This window comes from Microchirus variegatus (assembly GCF_963457635.1).
Source record: "Microchirus variegatus genome assembly, chromosome: 13".
Classification (NCBI taxonomy): Eukaryota; Metazoa; Chordata; class Actinopteri; order Pleuronectiformes; family Soleidae; genus Microchirus; species Microchirus variegatus.
The window spans coordinates 11215720-11238204 of record NC_139814.1 but is presented as its reverse complement, the minus strand read 5'-3'; the positions used below and the strand labels follow the sequence as shown (position 1 = coordinate 11238204).

At 39.3% G+C, this 22485-nt stretch overlaps 4 protein-coding genes across 4 annotated transcripts; 1 reads left to right on the top strand and 3 right to left on the bottom strand.

The window, feature by feature from the left end:
* Positions 1-792: 792 nt before the first annotated feature.
* Positions 793-6239, bottom strand: krit1 (KRIT1 ankyrin repeat containing). Its single transcript, XM_083899752.1, has 16 exons — positions 6118-6239; positions 5842-5998; positions 5672-5764; positions 5462-5591; positions 5128-5371; positions 4483-4598; positions 4192-4335; positions 3948-4104; positions 3349-3456; positions 2938-3094; positions 2691-2842; positions 2435-2601; positions 2024-2111; positions 1723-1929; positions 1088-1204; positions 793-998 (listed from the first exon to the last, which is right to left on the bottom strand). The coding sequence occupies exons 1-16, from the start codon at positions 6217-6219 to the stop codon at positions 909-911; spliced, it is 2229 nt and encodes a 742-aa protein (XP_083755878.1). The 5' UTR covers positions 6220-6239; the 3' UTR covers positions 793-908.
* Positions 6240-8822: 2583 nt separating this feature from the next.
* rpz2 (rapunzel 2) lies at positions 8823-10912 on the bottom strand. Its single transcript, XM_083899337.1, has 2 exons — positions 10840-10912; positions 8823-9788 (listed from the first exon to the last, which is right to left on the bottom strand). The coding sequence occupies exon 2, from the start codon at positions 9747-9749 to the stop codon at positions 9063-9065; it is 687 nt and encodes a 228-aa protein (XP_083755463.1). The 5' UTR covers positions 9750-9788; positions 10840-10912; the 3' UTR covers positions 8823-9062.
* Positions 10913-11451: 539 nt separating this feature from the next.
* LOC310935549 (1-phosphatidylinositol phosphodiesterase) lies at positions 11452-15224 on the top strand (the record flags this gene model as incomplete). The annotated part of the gene is made up of 7 exons (XM_083899478.1): positions 11452-11464; positions 11584-11609; positions 12160-12220; positions 12930-12972; positions 13467-13568; positions 14090-14660; positions 14928-15224. 7 exons carry the CDS (start codon positions 11452-11454, stop codon positions 15222-15224), a joined length of 1113 nt encoding a protein of 370 aa, XP_083755604.1.
* A 4017-nt stretch (positions 15225-19241) lies between these two features.
* On the bottom strand, positions 19242-21606 carry LOC310935548 (uncharacterized protein; the record flags this gene model as incomplete). Its single annotated transcript, XM_083899477.1, has 2 exons — positions 19242-20723; positions 21513-21606. 2 exons carry the CDS (start codon positions 21604-21606, stop codon positions 19489-19491), a joined length of 1329 nt encoding a protein of 442 aa, XP_083755603.1. The 3' UTR covers positions 19242-19488.
* Between the last annotated feature and the right edge of the window lie 879 nt (positions 21607-22485).

Here is a 22485-nt window from a genome sequence, read left to right as displayed (position 1 = left end):
TTGTAAGGATATTTTTTTCTCTTTTTAAAAAAAAAAACATGCTAACACTTGAATTTACATAGTTTTCCCACCTGTTATTAACTTATTTTCCTGCTCTTAAATCTCAGAAACATTTGTTTTTGAAAGTTGTATTATTTATTTTACACTGACACTGAAATAGACCAACATATTTATCACGCATTGGAGAAAATTAGCTAAATTATGTGTTTAAGGCTAATCAGTAAATAGGCTACTTAACATATTAGGGGTTGAAAATAATTGAATTGCAGTAAGTTACACAACAAATAATTCCATAAAATATCCACATAAATGTAAGAATCTGCAAGCAGTATTTTATATTTTAAATACACTCTTAATTATTTGAAACTCAATTACAAGCATGAACATTTAAAATCTTGTTATAAATATATTTTTAATGACCCCTAGATCCACAGTTAATCACTAATGTATGTCATACAGTACTCCGTTGTACTTGCCTGTTATTTCATCCTCAGTGTTTGCTAAAAAATAAGAAATTAAAAAAACATATCCTGTGTGGATCTAATCAGTTATCTTCTTCAGTTTGAATCTATTTGTCCCAATAATCTTTCCCATTGTCCATTCAACTGATGTTGAGTAGTTGTTTTATATGGTTTAAAATTGAATGATACAAAAGTAATGAAATGAATAATTCAAGTGCATCCATACAATCAGTTTATTAAAACAAAATTAAATAATGAACATATTTACAATGCAATGAAAATATATGACCTGCACAATATGAATTTGTGAAAGATATTGATGAGACTAATAATCAAAATGGGGCACATGAGGGTGGACTGAGTGATTGTCCAGAATTATTGCTGTCGGTGGAAACTGGTCAGAAGAATCTGAACTGGGCTCTTTGGCAGCTGTGGGTGTGTCGATAGTTAACCGTAGGCATATTTGTCTGTTACAGCTTTATCATTTGGAGTGATCTGCCCACTTAGCTTCATTAAAAGCTTCACAATAAGGCCAGCCTGTGAAGAAACAAAAAACAACAATTTTCAGATTTCATTTTAAACAAAAGCATTTCAAACTTTAGCCTCACTGCATTCTGATTTCTTACCTGTTTTGTGTGCACAATGAAGTTCATTTTGTTGTCACCACTGTGTATCTGGAAGTACTGGTCAGCGTGTCCAAGCTGCCACATGAATGTGCCATACTCCAAACTGATGAGAAGGACCTAGGGGATTTAACAAATTGTTACATGTATGCACCTCATGTTCAATTCATTCGTACACAAAGCCTAGGATTTAAAAAAAATCCCATCATAAACCAAGCTCAGAAGAACAGTTTGACAGAAAATACAATGTTCTGAAAAATGGACATTGTCAGTTTCTGAAACTGGAAATTTAACAGATGTCCCCTGTAACCAGGCTCCTATTAGATGAGTCAAGCTGTCAGTCAAATTATAAATCAAGTGAGAAGTCTAATCTGTGATAGATTACCATTCCAAATGAGTTCTAGCAACAACTGGAGTTGCCCCCTGGTGGCTAACTGCCACTTCCATCCTGCTTCCTTGACTTCACTTGTCAAACCAGTAGAATACATTAAACAAAAATGTATAAACAGTCTACGCTACAGACACAACAGGTTAGGTCTGTCCATACATTAGCTAACAAAACTGTATGAATCTCTGAGCACTTAAGTTGAAATCAGGTCACATGTTTAGATTTGGCATAGAGCCGTGTTGCACGTTACCTTGGTCTCCATATTCATGAGGTGCAGCCCCTTTGTGTTGACCCCGACGTAGACACGGATGACTTTGTGATTGCTGGCGCTGGCCTTGGTGTAGACCTGTCCTGTGAAGAAAGCTGCTCCGTAGGTGGGGATGTCCCAGCAGTTCTGCAGGAAGAGTCGCTGCAGGTGGTGCATTTCTTTACTCACCCCCTCACTGGTGCTCAGGGCCTGTCAGAGCAGGAGGGGAGAAAAAAGGGGCCTTAATTCAACCCTCAGAGGGGAGCAAGAAAAGAGTGTTTACGCTGAAAAAAATTGAGCATACTTTGTATTCATGAAGAATCCTGTTGGTCCAGTGATACGCTTTGCTTTTCACCTTTAATATCGGCACAATAGATTTCAGGTTCTCTTCACTGTAGGACATAAAAAAACAGAAATAGAGCTACTGTACTGTAAGACAACCAAGCTGAATTCAAACCAATTCTGCACTGCACATGATTTAAAGGTTCATTGTGTAAGAATGAGTGGCATCTAATGGTGAGATTGTAGTATGTAACAAACAGAGGACTCCTCCCCTCTACAACTCTCTTTTCCAACCATGAATGGACAAAACTTGTCCATTCATGCTTCATGCTGCTTGTCCATTCATGCAATAAGCAAAAAAGTTTATTTTATCATAAAAGCAGTCAATGCCGTCTGTATTTGAGCATAAACATAATCTGAAAACAGTTTTTACTTGAGGAAGCCTTGCTTATGCTTTTTGCTTTCATAGTTGCCGTAGATGATCTGCAGGAGGAGGCTGGCCAGAGTGATCAGCTTGGTGTCAGGAGCAGGAAAAAAGCCCTTCAGGAGGCAATGACGTGCTTCATCGAAGAGGATGAGGATGGCCAGCGGATCCTCCACCTGCAGCAAAACCAGCATGTCACAGAGTAAGGACATTTTATAGAGCATATACATGACATACTAAAATAAGCAGCCAAAATGTGAGCTACCTTTTTCTCAATTTCAAGAGGCAGTCGTACATCTCTGCGGAGGAACAGCTGTGGTGTCTCCCTTTGAGGATCCAGCACCGTCAGGTCTGTCACAATTTCCGTCCAGATCCGGAGATGCTGCAGGGGCTTATGGTACGGCTTCAGCTGCAGGTCTGAAACACAACACAACAAACACACATCAGTTCTTCATCTTATAGTGCTTGGTTGAGGATGGTCTCATAGCCACAGGGAGAGTGTAAGGGCTTACGAAGGTTCTCTGAGCAGATCCAGATGGTAAAGTATTGCTGGGTGTCCTGAGACAGACGCATGCCCTCCATGATCTGCTGTACCGTTGTGTTGTTGCCATGTTTTAGCTCCACAGAGCGATACGAGCCGTCCATGCGGTAGATGCGCACCTTCTCATACTGTGGATTATTCACATACATTTATATCATAAAAAAGTGATATATATATACAGCTTGGTCCTGTGTCAGCTTAAAAAGACATTGAATAACTTATTTGTAGCTTTCCCTAATGTGTATACACACTTTTTTTCTTTTTTTTTTATGTTGTTAGGCAAACATAAGCAGTGACAAATTAGCATCTTCCATGAAAACTACAGACTGGACAAGTCTGATATGTTTCTTGTAATACAAACAGAATCGAATATCAAACTCACAGGTTTACTGCTGGCTTGCTGCAGCAGCTTCACCGTCTCTTCCCATTCGTTCTGTTTGTTCTCCTCGCAGACCTGTAGAGGCGTTCTCTTCTGCTGGTCTTCTATGTGCTGTTGGTAAAAATAACTGTTAATTGTCTGCCACTGTAGTTTCACTGTGATATTTACAGTGGCGAACTACAATACACATACAGTACCAAAGTAGTAATTTTCCAATGTGACACAGTTACTAGAATAGTCGTATTATCATCTAAACTTAACAATATCACATATCCCAGTGTAATTCCCGATATTTTCAATAAGTCATGCTGTTAACACATTACTGCTGCACACTTGGTCTCCTGCCTGTTACATATATTCTTTCATGCAAATAGGTAATTTAATCAAATAACTTCACAGTGTCTGGGATAAGTATTGCTCTATTAAGTTTCTACAGTGGATATTAATGTAATATTTGGTTATAAGAAATACAGCAGTGTATATAGCTGCAGTTTTGTCACCAGTTACATGTTGAAATATTAACTGGGACATTTGATAACTGCAGCTTTGGGGGGTAAAAGAGGAGGAAGCAAGTGTTAAGACACCAGCATCACGTTTCATACCCTGTCGATCTCAGAGTGCTGTAGCAGGAGTTGCACGATCTCTGCGTGGCCTCCTCTGGCTGCGAAATGCAGAGGGGAGCTGAGCTGGCCGTTAAGCAGGTTCGGATTACAGTTGCCTTTCTCCAGCAGCAGCTTGGTTGCCTCAACTTTACCGTGCCTGAATGGAAGCAAACAAATACAGCTCGACAAAAGAGACGTACAGATATTGCAGCGCAGTCTTTTTCGGGCAGTGAGTCAGACTCACCAGCAGGCATAGTGAATGGGAGCCCAGTGGTCACTGTCCAGCTGCTTGACTGAGAACCCGCTGTCCAGAAGCTTAGAGAGCAACTCTGTGTCTCCTTCACAGGCACTGCGATGCAGAGGAAAGTCATCCACCCACTGGCGTTCTCTGCAGAGACAGGGAGGGTTTCTGTTGAGTATAATTTTTACGTTTTGCAGATACAGATTTCAGAAATCCCCCAAAATATTATAATAAGACATGAAGTGGACAAGAAGCTGTCAGCAGATGACAGTGATGATGGTGATGTTATCTCACTTGTCTTCTGTCACACAGTTGGGACCGTGTTGCCACTTTTCCCTCTTAGGAATCTGGATCTTAGAGTAGTCAGGAGCTCCCAGCCCAAAGTATGGGTTGATAATAACTTTGTCCACCTGTATATAAAAGAATAGACAGGTAGAGTTTATATAATAATTAAAAAAACACCCAAAACATTCGATTTTTATATCTTTGTCATATTCATTCTTCTCAGGTTAGATGCATAGTATGTTATCTCTGCTGCTAAGCGTCTCTCAATAAAAATATTAACAAAAAAAACAAGTTTGATGACATCAGGAAAGCAGCGTGGGATTGACGTCTTGTCACATGTGGTTCCCCTGTGTATGTGTGCTTAATGGCCATGAGTATTTATGAACCATTAATGACAAATACATACAATAACATAAAAAAGACAACACACTGGCTAACTAGTAGTACCAAGTATTACCAAGTATTTCTTCCTCACTATGATAATTCAAAGGCGATTTGCCCCAGAAGTTGTAGCAGAGACGGGTAAAGCTGATGACGGCTGTAACCTTGGATAGAAATACAAATTTCTATGGATTTTAAGAGTCTCTTGGTACAAAAGTCTCTTGTTCCAAACCCTTTCTAAACACCACCTCACTGCAGGATGATGCCTCTCACCCTGTTGGTGTACTGCAGATCAGAGCCGTAAAGTGGGTTGAGAATGCACATGTCTGCCTTCTCCAGTGACATCATCTTGCTCTTGATCTCCAGGGCAGTGTAGCCCATGTGCAGACCCTCGTCACTTAGTTTGCCCTCGCTGCAGTAGGCCGGGTTGCTGACGTTGGTCTTCACCCGCTCCACGGGTGCTGGCCTGAACAGAGCAGGGATGGCGTGAGGTATGGTGTGTTGCTCTGCTAACCATCTGTGGCAGACAAAGAAGAAACATATCAGCTTCATTCCACAGTGCTGTTTACCTCCAAAAACTAGAGGATCTTTCCAAACATATCCTCACTTGTCTAAGGCCAGGAGCATCTTGGAGGTGATGGAACAGAAGTGAGCACTGGTCTCACTGCACACACGCATGATGTCCTGGAAACAGTAGAAGCTGGGGCTCCTGGCACTGTAGACAGGCTTGCTGTTGTCTGTTTGGACATAATTATATAGTACATGGAGTTTAAATTGTAAACTCTGAAATTCAAGACGCTATTTTGTTTTACTTCACCTTTAACACTGACTGGCACGACAAAAAGTGAAGCCTCTTTCCCTTCATTGTCTCCATCCAGAGGAAATTTCTTCATGTGCACCACACGCTTTCCTGCAACCCAAAACTATTTTAAGAAAAGGGGTAATACCTGGAATGCCTGCAATTTACAACTCAAGAATCAGACTCACCTATGAAGCCTTGATTGTTGGATATTGGTCTGATTTTGTCATCAACATAATCCAATATGGATTTAGACTTATCTCCTCCTGCTTGGATCTTTGTCGCCAGGAGGACTTTCTTTCTTTTCTTCTCCTTCCCTTCCAAAGGCACTTCAATCAACAGGATCTTCACAAAAGTCGGACGGAATTGAGAGTGTTTTCAATATTAATATATCATTTCTTTTTCAATAGCTTTATTCAGTTGTTGAACAGCTGGTGATCAACTGCCAGACACAGCTCACTTACCTCATAGGCTTTGGCTCTATACTCCTTTGAGCTCAGGCTGACTTGACTCTTTGGCCGAATTACGGCAACAAACACGTCCTCAAGGTAGTCCTCGTTGCCCATCCTGCCAGTGCCAACCTTTCCTCAGTCCTGACTAAACCTCCCACATGAAGGCCAGATGCTGTGCAGAGACATTCCTGTCAAAGGATTAAAGGTGGAGAACATATGATCAGGACAAATGAGTTGATCCAAGACTGATAATCAATATGTGTATAATCCGATTAGAGCTGGTGAAATTTTTACAAATATCACAATAGTTTTCAGTCAATAACAGAATATCAGTAGTTCTTGATTCTCCCACACAATATTTTGTCTGATGTGAACCAGGACTGGTCATCTGTCAGGAAAACAAAATTAATGAAATCAATCAGTAATGATTTATCAAAAATAATCAACATATCTGTTGATGTTGAAAAATGCCATTTGTTGCCGCCCTGAGTAAAACATCGGGGGCTATTATAAATAGGTTCCAATGATCAGTTAACCACACATTTTTACTGTAATGCAATCAATAAACGTGAACGTTGGTCTACATAATTACAAACATTTAAACTAAAATGACCTTTGTTTGTGAAAATGTATATATATTATTTTAATTTTTGCAAGCAGTAATTTTGTAAAGCAGACAGTGGTTTGTTATGCATGACGTGATCAGACAGACACACTTTCTTATTTATAGTTACTTAGGCGGCATACATAATGTGTGTAGCATATAGAGTAATAAGTTATTGTCATTACTGATTAATCTACCCATTGTTTTTCTCTATTGGTATAAGCTGTTTATTAAGTCTCTGAGGTTAAAATGTGTATTATGAACTACTTTAAAAAAAAAAGAAGATCATTTTACCTGGCCATCAAATCCAAAAGATATATTAATTTAACGAACTACAATTATGTATGACAAACTGATATTGGAGAGGCTTAACAATGCAAATGTTTCACATTTTATACTTTTAAAATGTCATGAATGACTTTACAGTTAGTGATAATTGATTAATCTACAAATTATTTCAAGTCCAAGTTTTACAACTGTGGTTATAGCATTTTATTGTACATAATAAACGTATAGCAACGTTTATTACACAATGTCATGTGTATACATCAGGTTTGTTGGCAATACTTTCTATTTAATGCAAGATAAGTAAAAATAAAACGTGCTATTGAACCAACAATTGTTTCTATAACATTTAAAACGCGTATAGAATAGAATAGAAAGTTAATTGTCACAATCATCAGTTCAAAAGCAACTTGTTGAGTTTGGACTAAGGTAACGCCCCGGAAACCAAACTATGTTGACGTAAAGCTGGTGTTATTATTACACTAAATATTTTTAAAGACCGTGTGTTCATATCAAACACCGTATTTTCCAGCGTCGATATTTTTTTTATTGTCTACAACAGCCAGGATCAGGTTTTAGCCGTGAATCGGCAGCTGTAGCCGGGATGCTGCCTGCTAACTCTCACCATCACCGTCTTTCCGCTCGATGAGCACCTCAAACTTACCGAAAGCGATGCGACGCGACGTTAAACGGAGCCAGCGCAGACTCTCGCTGTCCTCACAGAGAGTTTAACATGTTAAAATAAACACTCCTGGACCGAGACTCTGCTCCAGGTAAAACTTATACCGCAGATAGGAGTGTGATGAAGCGACTGTGGGCCTTTCGTTTGGGGCAGGGCTGCACTGACAAACAGAGGAATCACGTTACGTTTCTATGCGGCAGCGCAGGGCGTAAAATAGCGGCCTCTGGTGGTGAGGTGGACTCAGCTCTGCAACACAGTTCTGTACTGCCCCAGTACTGTGTCTAAATATGTTTAAATTAAAGGTAATAAGGCTTAAATATATATATATGTAAATGCGTTTTAAATTACGTATTTTTTTTAAATAAAAGAATGCTGTTCTAGTAAAAAATACTATTATATCATGCATTTATATATTCAAATTCAGTTAAAACTTTATATTTTTTAAAACAAATAAAGAGGGTGCCATGCCTCTGCACCCTTTAACATCATTCTGTACCAGCCTTCTAAGACTGATTAGTCAGTTACATGTACCAGTGTAGCATATATAGCATGTAAGAGGCGTTTGTTGTTTGTTTGTTTTTAACAAAAAATGCAGATATTTACGCAGAAATGAATTAGAATCCATATATTTAAGCATGACAATGTATATATGGGTCTATAATTATGAAAACACCATTGTTTCTTTTGCTTTTAGTCATCTTGGACAACACCCGTCATCCAAGACAATAAAAAGGTGTAAACAGGTGGTTGCAATATTGACAGTTTAACCTGTTTAACTACAGATGCAGGGATGTGGTCTGCTGATGATGTTTTATTATTAACTCATTCATTATTGTAGTTTTAAATAGAAAATAGTAGGAAACTTTATTGGAATTAAATCCATTGGGTTACCAGGACAAGGTTCATAACTTTGTAACAGCCCCATTTTATTAATTCATTTAAAACAAACAAAAAATGTTGCCAGCTACTTTTGATGCACTTTTACAAAATTCATGCAAATGCAGTTCTCTTAGTAATTGGCATCTATGCAAAACTGTTAGAAAAAGGATGAGTGGTAGGTATAGATAGATAGTTTTTGGGTTAGATAAAAGGCTTTCACAAAAACAAAGCGTGATCAACTAATAATTTATATTTTTTATTGGAGCTATAGTATAAAACTTCAGCATTTATTGGTGTACGAGGAGCTGAAACATACAGTGGTCTCTTTGGAACAAAACAAATAACACACAATCTTGGTACAATTATTGAATTGCATCAATATGAAAATCAGGTGCAACTTAAATGCTCAAATGCAAACAAGGTTTTGGTTTTACATATGTATATATATTTACTGTGTATATTTATACAATTATAACATAATTGGTCTTTGTTCAGTCTGGTCCATGTTCAGGTAGACTTGTCTTTGCACTGACTGAGCACATCCTGCATCTTCTGCTGGATGTCCTCCACCCTCTTAGCCCACTTATCTCGCACCTCGTCTTCATCGTCCTCTGTAACAGCAGTGTAGGCCATGAGTGAGATGAGTCCCATGTGGAACAGGTGAGCGATGTGTGAACAGCGGTACTCCATGATCTTGAGGTCGCGCTCGCAGTTTTCCAGGTACACCTTGAGCAGAGGTCTTCCAAACAGCGAGTTTTTACCCATCACTCCTCGGTAGTATACATCCAGACTCATGTCGCTCTGGTCTTTCTCATATATCTTCTCAAAGATATCCATGTAGCGCTGAGTGTTGGCAGGATCTTTCTTCACCTGCGCTACCATGTTGTTGAATGCTGTGTACTGGTGCTTGATGTACTCCTCATATTTGCCGTAGGTTTCGTTTACCTCATCGATGCGGATCTTCCTCAAGCATTGGTGGTTCTTCTGTGAAATGCTCTCTAGCTTTGTATGGATCGCCTGGAAGTCCTTGTCCAGAGGGTGACCCTCGTCTTCAACCAGGCCCTTGCGAGCCAAACCGACCAGGGAGGAGACGATGCCAAAAATGGGGTCGAATGAGGAAGCAAAACCTGTTACCTTCTCCACGCAGCACAGCACCTTGGCTGCAGTTTTCTTGATTTGTGCTGCATCAGCCATCACCGGTGCTTTTCTTCTGCCACAAAGTGAGTATGGAGGCTGTAGAGATAAAAAACAAAACAAATGTACATGTAAAAATATACACCCATAGTACATCAGCTACTGACCACAACCATTCTAGAATTGGAGCTTAAACTCAAAAGCTATCTCACAGAGTGCAAAAGTATTTCTTATTTTTCTTCTTGTATTAGTTTAGGTTCATGCAGCCCACATGTCACCAGCTGCTGCATGTGTGCCACATTGTGAAAGGTGTCATCTTACACTCAAATGTTGCAAGCAACAGGTTTGAGGGGCTTGTGTTTCACACAGCGTGAACATTTTAGCAGAAGATTAAACATATTTTACAGAAAAATTAATGTTCTTACTCATCAGCCATTATTTTTTCAACAGAACCTACTGATTAAAGTTTTTAAAAAAAACTTCCCTAACCATTAATTAACATAATAAAAAGAGCTTCTTTTGTTTTACTTATAGTTGAAATTATTTATTAAATTATTTATTTTGACATCATCAAGAAAGAAAATCAGAAAACACTCTTTGCATTTTAACGTTACACTTGTCTATTCATTTCTTTGATTATCAACTCTTTTGTCAATTTAAGCATTGTGTGAAGTCCTTTTAACGACACATTGTTCATAACAAACAGCTTAAGTGGTATATAACAGAAGACCACAGACCCAAAACCAACTGTAATAAGTGTGTCTCATAGCTTTGGTATTAATCATCCTTCTCAATGTTGTCCTGCTGGAAAAATTACTCAGAAACAACAGTGGGTGTGTCTTTGTCGTTCCTAGTAACACAAGAAAGACTGGAAATAAGCAAACGGATGCAGGCTGTGACCTTGAATCCATCATCTTTACCACGTCAGACAACTTCCATTAGATATTTACCACCTTTAAATTCACTTCAGAGTGGGTGGGCAGCTGTTTTCAAGCTTCCTTCTTTCATTTCCTGATTTATCGATCACACACACACACAGTCCACAGTCATTCACCTACTCTCATTTTGTCATTTCCATTTGACTCAGCCATTACCCAACATTAATCAGTGAAGAGATTAGAAAGCACAGAGGCAGCAGATGTTTACTCACCAGAGATAAAAGTGTTGGTCTTTCCTCTGACTACAACAGCCGTGTTGCTTTCTCTTCCACCATTTTCCTCCCTACAGTCAAAGGAAGGACTGCCCCTTCCAGCCAAATAAGGGAGTGAACATGAGGAAGTGACTCATGTAGGCCCTGTGCTGATTGGATGATGGGATGCACTGCAGCCCCAACCACTCGCCTGCAACCCTTTAGGGAATCCTTTTTATTGTGTTGTTATTACTTTGCACTTTGTTAATTACTTTGCACTTTATTACTTAGCACTTTGTTCTCTACTTGTAAATAAATAGAGAAATCCTCCACTTTTAACTTTTCACGTAAACGTTTTGTTTTCTTCAGATATCACAATGTATCGCTATGTGATTGACTTGCAATGTATTGATGATCACAGAATCGTTGTATCTTGATATTATTGAATCGTGGACCATGTATCGTGTATCATATCGTGACTGTGACTCTCACCCCTACTGCTCACAGTAAACATAAAAAAAATCTAATTTGCCTAAATGTCTTATTTTGATGTGGAATCCTCTCCTCCAACCTCCTCTAGATGTCCTCCACTCACTTGCTCGACACCTGAATTTGGCCCCACAGGCCGTTACCATGGCAACACAAGGTAAGATGATTTATAGGCCATGTAGTTACATGTTAAAGGTAATTTAAATTCACATACCCAATATTAATACTTCTGTATAAGCATTTGAACGTACATGTACTGTGTGTTTGTATATTAAGATTTCGACCTTCAGCATCATCTAGTGGTAATTTTAAGAATAACACTGTGGCAAACCGTAATGCGTGCTCCTGCCCTCGATCTGTGCTTTTTTTTTTAACTGTGTGTTTGTTCCTATGAGTTGAAATTCTGTGCATCATCATCATCATTTTGATGGCCTTTTGTCTGTCTGGGCCTCCTTTTTTGCCTTTTGTGAATAATCTCTTGAAAGTTTTGGATCCACAAGGCAAAGGAATTAAAGGAACTCTTTGATCTCTTTAGTTTATAATCTGTATTTGCTGCTAATCAAATATGTTTATCGGGACAAGGGCAAGCTTGTTGTGTAATGTTTGATTTCCAACACAGTTATATGAAACAACATGGGAAAACATCTGCAGCTTTTTCCAGGTACTATACCCCCTCTCTCTCTAAACCTTCAGTTTGTGTCCTCAAACTGACATGAGATTAATTAATCTGTGTCATGCTCATTCAAGACTGGATTCAAGAATGTTAATTTAATTCAAATTTGCAATAATAATGTCTCACACACAATGTATAATTCTGAGATGTGTTCCTCTCCTGCATTTATTCTGATTCAGGAGGTGTTTGACATGCAGATGTTGACCTGTGGATCAATGATGAAAGCTGTTCTCACAAGAGGTAAAACAGAGTTTAACAGAGAAAATATATAACATACACACAGACAGATTCAGGACTGCACAGAAACAGACATTTAAGAAATAATATATGAATAGCTTAGTTCTTCTTCTTCATTGTTTTGTTTTGTAAACGCTTGTTAATAATCAAACCAACTGAATGTCTAATGTCAGGACTAACTACAACACTCAACTTTTTTGAGACACTTTGTGTCAACATTAAATCTTTAAACTGTCTTACATCATATTGATAATTGACTTTGAGCCTAATTTTGGACTTTTCACTGATAAGAAACACTGTGGGAAGTTGTTCAGCTGCAGCTGTGGTGCATTATAGGCTGTGAGAAAGAAATGTTTGTGCATTCTCTGACCACATATAGTTTCTATTTTAAATATTTTTTCAACTCCTTTTTTGCATTATTAAATTTAAATTGTTTTCATCCTCTTCCTGATTCCTTGATATGATACAGGAAGACACAGATACAGTCTATGGAGCAACCAATGATATATCAGAGAAGTGACCAGATGAATGAGCTCTCACACACAAACACACCCCTCTACCTGCACCCCAGTGTGATAACAGAGAGCTCAGCTCCTCTGTGGCGTTTCCCACAATAACATCCCGGTTCAACACACTGACTCTGTCATTTTGTCTCTGACCCTTGTTCTCTCTCTTTCTCTCTTGTCCGTGTATCTCTGTCCATCATCACCAGGCACCCGGACCAGACTGAGGACAAGCACCTCCAGGTTTTTCAGGTATGAACCAAAGCAGGTGAGAGCTGCTAATGTACAAATCAGCAGGTTTAACACAGAACCAGCAGAGGGTTTGGTTCTGGTCTGGGATTAGAAAGCGCTGATCCTGCCATTGTATTAGCGTGGGTGTGTGAGCAGATGTTGGCCTCAGCCTGCGTCTACTGTCTGATTTTTCCAAAAGGTCAGTGGTGCTAATGTCAAAGTCACGATAACAAGAGTAGAAAACAATAAGCAATATGTTAACTTGAATTACAAAAGTACAAATCATTCAAGTTTATTAGGTTGTACAATGACTTTGCAGGTCATTGTTAAAATATCAGTTGTTTCTAAACATTTAGATTTAATTTTCCTCCCCAAAATTTGACAAAATTGATAGATAGATTGATATTTGCTATACTGCGCTTGATTGTAAGACTATTAATAGAGCTCCTTATTTCATTTTGGTGGCAGCAATTTAATTATATTTTTCTTTTCTTATCAACCTCTGCTGGTCACAGACCCCGCCATCGGAACTCAGAAATCGACATGAGCAACATCAGAGATCAGAGATGCCTGGTGAAGAAGCAGGGAATGCTCATGGAGCTGATGGTCCTGCTGGGGTGAGAATTTCACAGATGACTCGCCACTTAATCATGCCAAACTGATTCCCCTGAGTATTTAATACTTCCACTGAAGGAACAAAAACACCCTCATCAACAAATACACTCACTGAGCAGGTAAAAACACAAACAATCAAATATTTTGAGCTCAAAATATTCAAGATAATACACAATATATTGGTGCTGCCAGTTGTCTTTATGTGGACAAAGAATATTGTTACCATTTAACATGGTATCAGTGAACTTTAAAGGTGCAGTCTGTGGGATTTAGCAACATCTGCTGCTTAAGTTAAGTTACATGTTGCAACTGAATAACTCTCACCTCGCCCTTTCCTTCTGAACATGTAGCAGAACCTATGGTAGCGATTCCGATGTAAATATAAAGCGCTCAATCTGAAATAATGAAAACAACAGCATTCAATAAAATAATATTAGTATAATTATTTTATGTCCTATTTCTGCCAAATCATTTTACCTACATTTTACACAAAACCAAATAGAAACTCACTCTTGCATTTCAGAATGCTTGGGTTGAGTTACGGTGCCATTCAGAGACCTGATTATGACGATACACCCAACCCAGCATTCCTAAACCCGTCCTGGATGGCCAGCATCTCTGATGATCAGCTGCTGTCTGAGGTCACCATGCCTGGGACCCACAATGCCATGGCCCTGTATGGCGGTGTGTACGCTGAGTGTCAGACCTGGAGCCTGGCCCTGCAGCTACAGGCAGGTGTCCGCTTTCTGGACGTTCGTGTGCGCCACGTGGACGGGAACCTCACCATCCATCATGGGGTGTCATACCAGCGGGCACACTTTGGCCATGTGCTGAAAGGTGTGTCTGACTTCCTGCAAGAGTATCCCAGTGAGACTGTACTGATGCGTGTGAAGGAGGAGTTCAGTGAGACGAATGACATCTATGGTGCTGTGGTCGATTTCATCCACCGCTACGCTCACTGGGACCTGCTGTGGCACAGTCGGCTTGTACCAACCATGGGTGAGGCCAGAGGGAAACTCGTCATCCTGCAGAACTTTTCTGGGCCAGATTTGGGGATGCGCTATGGATCCCTGGACATAGCAGATGACTGGAAGGTAAGTTGTAGTTGTTCAAATGCAGTATTTTGTTGTTATTGATGTTATTATTCTGAAAATAATGTACAAATATTTTATCTTTATCTGCAAATAGGCTTTGTCAGGCAATACTATCAGCGCTGACTGACTCAATGGAGTACTATTTGCAACCAGCAGTGTTTCCCTCTGATAGCCATTCAATACATTTTCACTTCCTGTTTGGTTCAGGAGTAAACCAGAGGACTGCACCCATTTTGTAAATATGGTTTATTTGGCTGTTCCATATAGGTTGCTACACTTGGGCACTTGGAGGAGAAGTGGCGTAGTGTCTATGAACATCTGGAGGCTGCGCCTGGAGGAAACATGGCTCAGATCTTTCTCACCTACAGCAGTGGAGCTGGTGTGTTTGCGCACCCCAGAGCCGTCGCTCAGCCCATCAACGCACAACTGTACGACTACCTGAGGGCCAAGACAGACCTGAACCAGCGATTTGGGATCATATGCATGGACTTTCCTGCTGCACCCATTATTCAAATGATCATAGACTTCCAGCTAAAACAGGATAGACCTTTAATCCAGTTCTGAACAGGGAAAGTTTGAAAAATACAGTTTCTTCACTGAGTAATCTTACTGCTCCATTTGGACAAAACTTGTTATAGTTTTATCAACCAAAGATACTGGAGACAAAATAAAAGCAATGTCAAAATAGATGTGTCAACATGTGAAGAATCTGTGCACTAATAAACTGCTGTGAAAACAAATAAGTGTATTATAATTCTTGTTCCGCATGAGTCGGGTAGATTGTAAACTATGATGCTCCTGCAGTGTTGGTATTTCCATCCTTTTGTGTCTTATTGGTGGCTAAGAGGAACATGAATGTGTCAGACTTTGCAACACAAACTCACTTCAACTGTTATACTGCTCTTGTCACTACGGTTTCCTCAGATTGAGCCACATTAAAGCAGAAAGCTAATTTCACTTTTAATGAATTGTTCAGTATTTATTTAAAGCTCTGGTGTCGAACCTCTATCGCCCCCTGTGGACTTCTGAGTATTATCAAAATCTGTGTCATCACTGTGACCCAGTTTTCTCTCCCCCTCCTGTATCCCTAAAGTAGTGTTTGTTGTCGAGGCTGCATCTACGTTTAATTGGAGCTGCTTGGTGAAGGAAACAGCAACAGCTGGGATTGTCACATGGACGTTCACAATCAGGCAGCTGTTCAGAGAGCATTTTCAAAATAAAAATAAAATTGTGAAGTTTTTGTGGGCGCTTCTTGGTGTTTTCAGCCATAGTGTGTGAAGGTGTCTCGCTGAACTTGCACCAGAGACAGTGTGGAGTTGTTTTAGAAGAAGGTTTAGAAGAAGTCAATGCATGTATTGGTGTGATACCATATGAATATGTTGTGGCTCAAAACACACTTTGCATGTAGATTGCAAACAGTAAACTGATTTTTATCACCATTTCCTTTCAGAAGGTTTTGCGAAACAGCTGTTGAGACACTTTGGCTTCTATCATTGTGTCTTAACATCCTGCAAAGTGTTAACTTCGGCAACAAGCGCTAATGTTCCTCATTTAGAGAAGATTTGAAGAAGAAGACGGGCTTTAAAGTGTCTCCTCTCGCAGCTGAACAGGTACAGTGAAACACTTCTGCTGCTGCTTGTGTATATTTTATGACTTATGCCTCCTCTTTCTCTGCAGTAGATATGGAACCATCTCCACAAGAGGAATTCACGCCTCAAGTTGCCGTGGCTGTTGCAGCACTTGGTAAGAACATTGTTGTCAGTCACATTCATACGTTTCTTTTGTACTATTGTGTTTGACTGCTGGCTGTCTCCCTCTTTCTTAGTGGTATTGAGTATTATGTGGTGGATGGTGATGATTGCTGCCATTGGATTGGGTATGTTTGAAATGTTGTTACTTTTGGCATGAAGAAGTATGATTTTGTTCCAAATGTGAGTATCTCATATTGCACTGCTGCATCTTAGGGGCCATGCATCTGAGCTATTGTCCAGTACAACCCAACATCCCCATCTTCCTGATAGTGTTTGGAGCAGCCAGCCTCCTCGCTCTTTGCATCACCACCACCAAAAGCACCTGGAAAGATGGTGCTGTCTTCATGCTGTGGTCGACATTCACAACCTTTTTACACCTCTTCTGTTTCTGCTGGTTCATTGCAGGTGAGAGAAAATATCAGACAAATATTTCAGTTTTAATTTTAACTGTAAAAAATATATTTAAAAAAAGTTTCAGTTTAAGTTTTCAGTGTGGTAAATGGTCAAAATAAAAACCCTTGAAACTTGTTTTGAAATCATAAATGATATTGTTGCTAGAGGAAATGATATCAAACCATTTCCTCTCATAGCTTAGCACAGGAAGGATCATTAAAAAGCTTGTCAAGATAAAGGATTTCAGTTTCTTAGATTAGTTAAGTTCAGAACTGAATCAATTAAATGCTGTTTAAAGGGAAAGTTCACAGTTTTAACCGTAGTTGTAAGAGGTACTTGAGCAAAGTAAGTGCTGTGACTGTGCTGTGCTTTGATAAGAACCTTGTTCTCGATGTTACCATAGCTGCCAGTGAGGACACCAGCAAAAACATATGATAGGCAATTTCTCAATGGACTTTGGTGTGGGAGAGTAAAGCCTGCTCCAATTTTCAAATCTGACTTGATTTTAAAAACTTTGGAGACCACAGACACAACAACACACCTTTTTAAGGATTTTCAATATTTTAATCCAGAGAAAGCACTGACTAGACGAGAGTCAAGACGCAGGACCATACACTTGGCATTAATTCAAATGATTTCAGTAAGGAGTTTCCAGGGATTTGGGATCTCAAAAACTTGCGTGATTTAAAGTAATCAGAATATAAATAGACATGGAGGCGAACAGTCTGCGTTGTCAACTAATAGCTCCTCTGTGTGCGATGTTTTGTGCTGAGAAATGCAAAAAAACTGTGGATGACGTTGTGGCTGAGAAGACGGGATCAACTTGACGTGTACAAGTCACGGTTCGAAAACAAAAGTATGCAACATTCGTTTCCCGGTCAACTCACTTTCATTGGTTATTGTGGGGTTCTGCTCACACCCCAATCGTTGTTTAGTCGTAAATATGAAACATGTTTAATACTAATGTTTTTAAATCAGGAAGAGTCTGCTGCTAGCCTAAAATTGGAAGACACGCACGATTGTCGTTAGGTCCAGATCGGGACAGTAATCTGGCCAAGTGTGGGGCAGGATTAAGCGGTTTACAAACTTCTGTCTGAAGTCAGAAAAGGTGATCTAAAGGTCTCGATTCCTAATCGCATTCTTTGTGTGTTAGTCCGACTTTAAAAATAGGATTTTCTACAATTTTAGATGGACTAACGTATTTTAAAAGACTGGTTTAAGTCTCACAAACACAATAAATGTTTTTTTCTAATATCATGTAAACTTACTTTGTTTATGCACCAATACCTCTACAACCATACAACCAAACCATAACTATCCCTTTAATATGTGCCGTCTGTCCCCTGTAGGCTCCGTCTGGGTGTACTCTGTATACCCGCCCAGCTACACACCAGGAGACGATCAGTACTGTCACAAGATTACCTTCCAGTTTGCTTTTGCTGTCATTACCTTCACGTGGGTATTTCTGTCTCTTGTAATTGTCTCTAGCTGCTGCGTCGCTGTACTCATGTGCTGTAAAACCATAAGGGCAAGTCGGCACCTCATACCCAACCGTAATTCTTCCTACGGTGCAACAAGTAATTCTGCAGAACCTATCGCTGGTGATGTGTGATTTAAATCGTGGTCTGTGATATTGCACAGGGCATCTGCAGGTCTCAGCATGTCAAATTTAAGACTTTTGAAGACCTTTTTAATGCCACCTTGAATGAAATTTAAGACCAAAAACACGATAAATATAGGCATAGCATGTGTGTCATTCAATGACTCATTCAAGTTTACTTTTGTCTGTTTATAGAAAAAAAGATCCATGAGTAATGTATTTAAGAGCAGCATATAACAGTTTTAATGACATTTTAAGGATGCACGGCTACCCTGTTACAGTGGATATTAAAGGAGTGGAATTTGTCACAAGTTATCACGGTGGTGATACGGATTCTGCTGTTGAGGGATACTTTTATTATACTTTTATTGTCGTCGGTAAGCAGTAAAAAGCAGCTCCTTAAACTGCTCAAAGATGCCCTACATGCAAGTGTAGCAACTTCTCAACACATCTGAACCAGTAGAATGTGCGACAGTGAATAGCTAATATTCATCCAGTAATGAGATTCATTCTACATAGATATTAGTATTCTGTGTATTAATATTGCAATTTAGTACTGTGTATCAAGTATTCTCTGGTCTGTACCACCATTAATGTACGAGATGAACACAGCTTGAATAAAGAAATACTGAAGAACAACTTTTTTTTCTTAGTCTTTTGTTTTAATAACTGCAAAACAATGGCAGAAATTTTCAACCACAAATTTAGTTTAGAGTGGCTCTAAACCTCTAAAAGTCTGTTGGTCTCCATTGTCTTGTCCACAGTAACTGGTTGTAAAGTGATACTGGGTTCTTGGCTGCTTCTGGTCCTCCTGAGTTCTCTCTGTTGTAAGGCCTTTACTTCAGAGACCTTTGGGTCCAGGTGTTTGAGTCAGACATGTTCCCAACAGCAGGACTATGTCCATGACATCCAGGCCCACTATGAGTTATTGAAAGCTTTGGATATCATGCTACGTTTTCACGTGGGCTTTTGCAACAACAATCTGCAATCTGCTTTTTTTTAAAATAATAATTTATTGTCATGCATGTTCTACTTGTCACGTGTCTCACCATTTTTTCTTTCGTATAATCCACACTTTGAGCAACTAAATGGTTTCTCCTCCATGTGATCTTTTCTCATGTACCCTCAGAGTTTGCTTATGCGTAAAGCTTTTACCACACTCGGAGCAACTAAATGGTTTTTCTCCCGTATGAATTCTGATGTGTGCTTTCAGCAAGCGCCTAAAGCGGTATCTCTTACCACATGCAATACAACTAAATGGTTTGTCCTCTGTATGACTTTTTTCATGTTCCTTAAGTTGGGACCTATCTTTAAATCTTTTGCCACACTCGGAGCAACTAAACGGTTTTTCTCCCGTGTGAATTCTCACGTGTGACTTCAGCACATACTTAAAGAGGAAGCTCTTACCACACACAATGCAACTAAACGGTTTCTCTCCCGTATGGCTTTTTTCATGCACCTTCAATTGGGAACTTTGTTTGAATTTTTTACCACACTCGGAGCAACTGAAAGGTTTCTCTCCTGTGTGTGTTCTCATGTGTCTCTGCATATCTCCTATTCCACTGAATCTCTTGGTACACACTGAGCAACTATATGGTTTCTCTCCTGTGTGAGTTCTCATGTGGATCTTCAGAGGCGTTTTGGAAATAAATCCATGACCACACTCACAACAGATGTATGGTTTCTCTCCCGTATGGATTAACATATGTGTTTGCATGTCTTCCTTTCGGCTAAATCTTTTGTCGCACTGTGAGCAACTAAAGCGTTTCTCTCCCGTGTGAGTTCTCATGTGTCTGTACAGGTTGCCATTTTGGGTAAATCCTTTACCGCACTCGTCACATTTGTATGGTCTCTCGCCTGTATGAACTAACATATGTCTTAGCAGTTGTATCTCCCAGTTGAATCTTTTATCACACTCGAGGCAACTCAATGGTTTCTTGTCATTTTTTGAGTTTAAACCAGTCGGCTGGTAACTGTTCTCATTCCAACCATCCTCTTTGAGTTCAGTTTTAACTGCAAGAAATTCAGAAGCGTGGCCTAAACGTCCTCGACGGTCCTTTCTGTTCTTCTTGGTGCGACTTTGATGAAGCTGTGAAGATTCAGGCTCCTCTTCATCGTCTTCATTCTTCACAGTGACAGGATTGAATGGAAACTTAATGACATCTTTGTCTTCCAAACCTTGAAGCGCATCTTCCTCCTGATTGGTCCACACTTCCTGCTGTTCCTCTTTAATGTGGAGGGACTCCAGGTTTTCACTGGAGCTCCTCTCCTGCTGCTCATGGGGGACGTCTCGTTTACTCACCAACAGTTGCTGGTCACCTGTGGGAGAGAGGAGACACACTTAAGTATAGTTGGTGTTTTTTAAGTAAAGCTGTATTAGTTGCTGGTATTGTCCTGAGGGAATGTATGTGTTCTTAGTAACAGACTTATAATAATTATAACATTTTCCCCTTATTAGAGCATATTTTTCTTCTTTTATCCAGTGGTATTTTAATCCAAGATGATTGAATCAACGTAGTCCAAACATGGATGAGAACAGAGAACCAGGATTAAACCTGATTGTTGGCTTGGTCTGGAGCAGACAAGCTGCATTCAGGGAATCTTCATGGCATTTAATCAGCCACAATTTGTCTAAAACCGTGTATAGTCTTATATAATCCAATTTTTTTGCAGAGGAAACAACTCAAACTCCTTCAGACATTTGTTTAAACACTATTGATTTTTGTCTCGCTTATTCTAAACCCCGACCGTACATGCAACGGGAACTCCGGTTGCCGCAGTCAGACGAAATATATCTCAAATGCACCTTATATGGATCAAGGGCATTCATTTGCATAATCAAATGATGGCTCATATTTTTTTTCCAGTGCTTGTCTGTTGCCTGTAAGCACGACTCACATTATCACACACGGTGCACGATAAAGCTGTAGATAATGGATGGTTCACATTTGATCACAACGTACTTTTGTATTTGTTGTAGGGATTGTACATTTCAATAAAGTTATTTTTAAAAAACGTAGCAACAGTTCGCCTCAATGGCTATAGCTACCAAAGCCGTAGTCGGTTTTAGGCTGGTTACACAAAGGTGGAAAAGAGGGAAATACTGACCTGTCACTTCGGGCTTCAGTCCAGTATTGAGCATCTTCCTCCGAGTACAGATGCCCCGCTTTGACCGCTTCAAACTGTCTTCGCAAACCGCCATGTTACCACAAAACACCACTGTGAGGTCGCTTCCGGTACAGGGGAGCGGAAAGTCACAGGACACGCCCCAAAGACTGTGACGTCAGACTTTTGTTTTTAAAAACAAACGTTATTTCCGGACACACGGGTTGTTGCTTTGGAAAACCAAATTAAACAAAACAAAACTAACATAATAACGATCATTTATATAATAATTATAATTATATAATATAATATTAGATATTTATAATTATTTTTAACTTATTTATTATAATTATTATAATATGTAATATTATATATAGATATAATATTATATATCTATAGATATAGTATAGTCTATAGATAATGTGTTAGTGTTAAATCTGAATTAATTTGAAACAAAAGTATCAAAACAATAGTTGAACTCACTAATGCAGAGATCAGTAGATCAGTGTGACACATAAGTGCTTAAGAATAAGGTCATTTAAAAATGGCTGTTTAATGGCAAAATAATGCAGTGGACATACATAATATATCATACAATTAAACTGGGACAGAGTTTATTGGGTGAGCATTTGTTATGTGTCTACAATATGTTTATTCTCGTTTCACAGCTGCCAGTCATTTTTTTTTTGGTTACATTTTATGATTCATACATTTTCTTTACCACGTTTAGATGTCAGTTTGTTTTTGAATGACTCAACTCCATGAAGTGTATCTAGTGTATATATGCTTTGATGTTTTGGAAACACTGGCTTTACTCCAAGGGCTATTTCACAAGAGCAGAATTAAGTAATTCAGGATTACAGAGAAAGCCAGACTTGACCTAGTCACATCAGTCCATTCTGGTTCTATAAATTTCAAGTTGACCAAGCCAGGCTAGGTCAAGCCAGACCTAACTATTTCAGATAAATGCACTTTA

What these genes read in the sequence shown, in the direction of transcription:
- krit1 (XM_083899752.1), bottom strand. Translation starts at nt 6,219, where the DNA reads ATGGGCAACGAGGACTACCTTGAGGACGTGTTTGTTGCCGTAATTCGG. An exon ending in CTCTTGAAATTGAGAAAAAG is followed by an intron (nt 2,602 to 2,690) that starts GTAGCTCACATT and finishes GTTTTGCTGCAG; the next exon opens with GTGGAGGATCCGCTGGCCAT. An exon ending in TCATTGTGCACACAAAACAG is followed by an intron (nt 999 to 1,087) that starts GTAAGAAATCAG and finishes GTTTCTTCACAG; the next exon opens with GCTGGCCTTATTGTGAAGCT.
- rpz2 (XM_083899337.1), bottom strand. Translation starts at nt 9,749, where the DNA reads ATGGCTGATGCAGCACAAATCAAGAAAACTGCAGCCAAGGTGCTGTGC.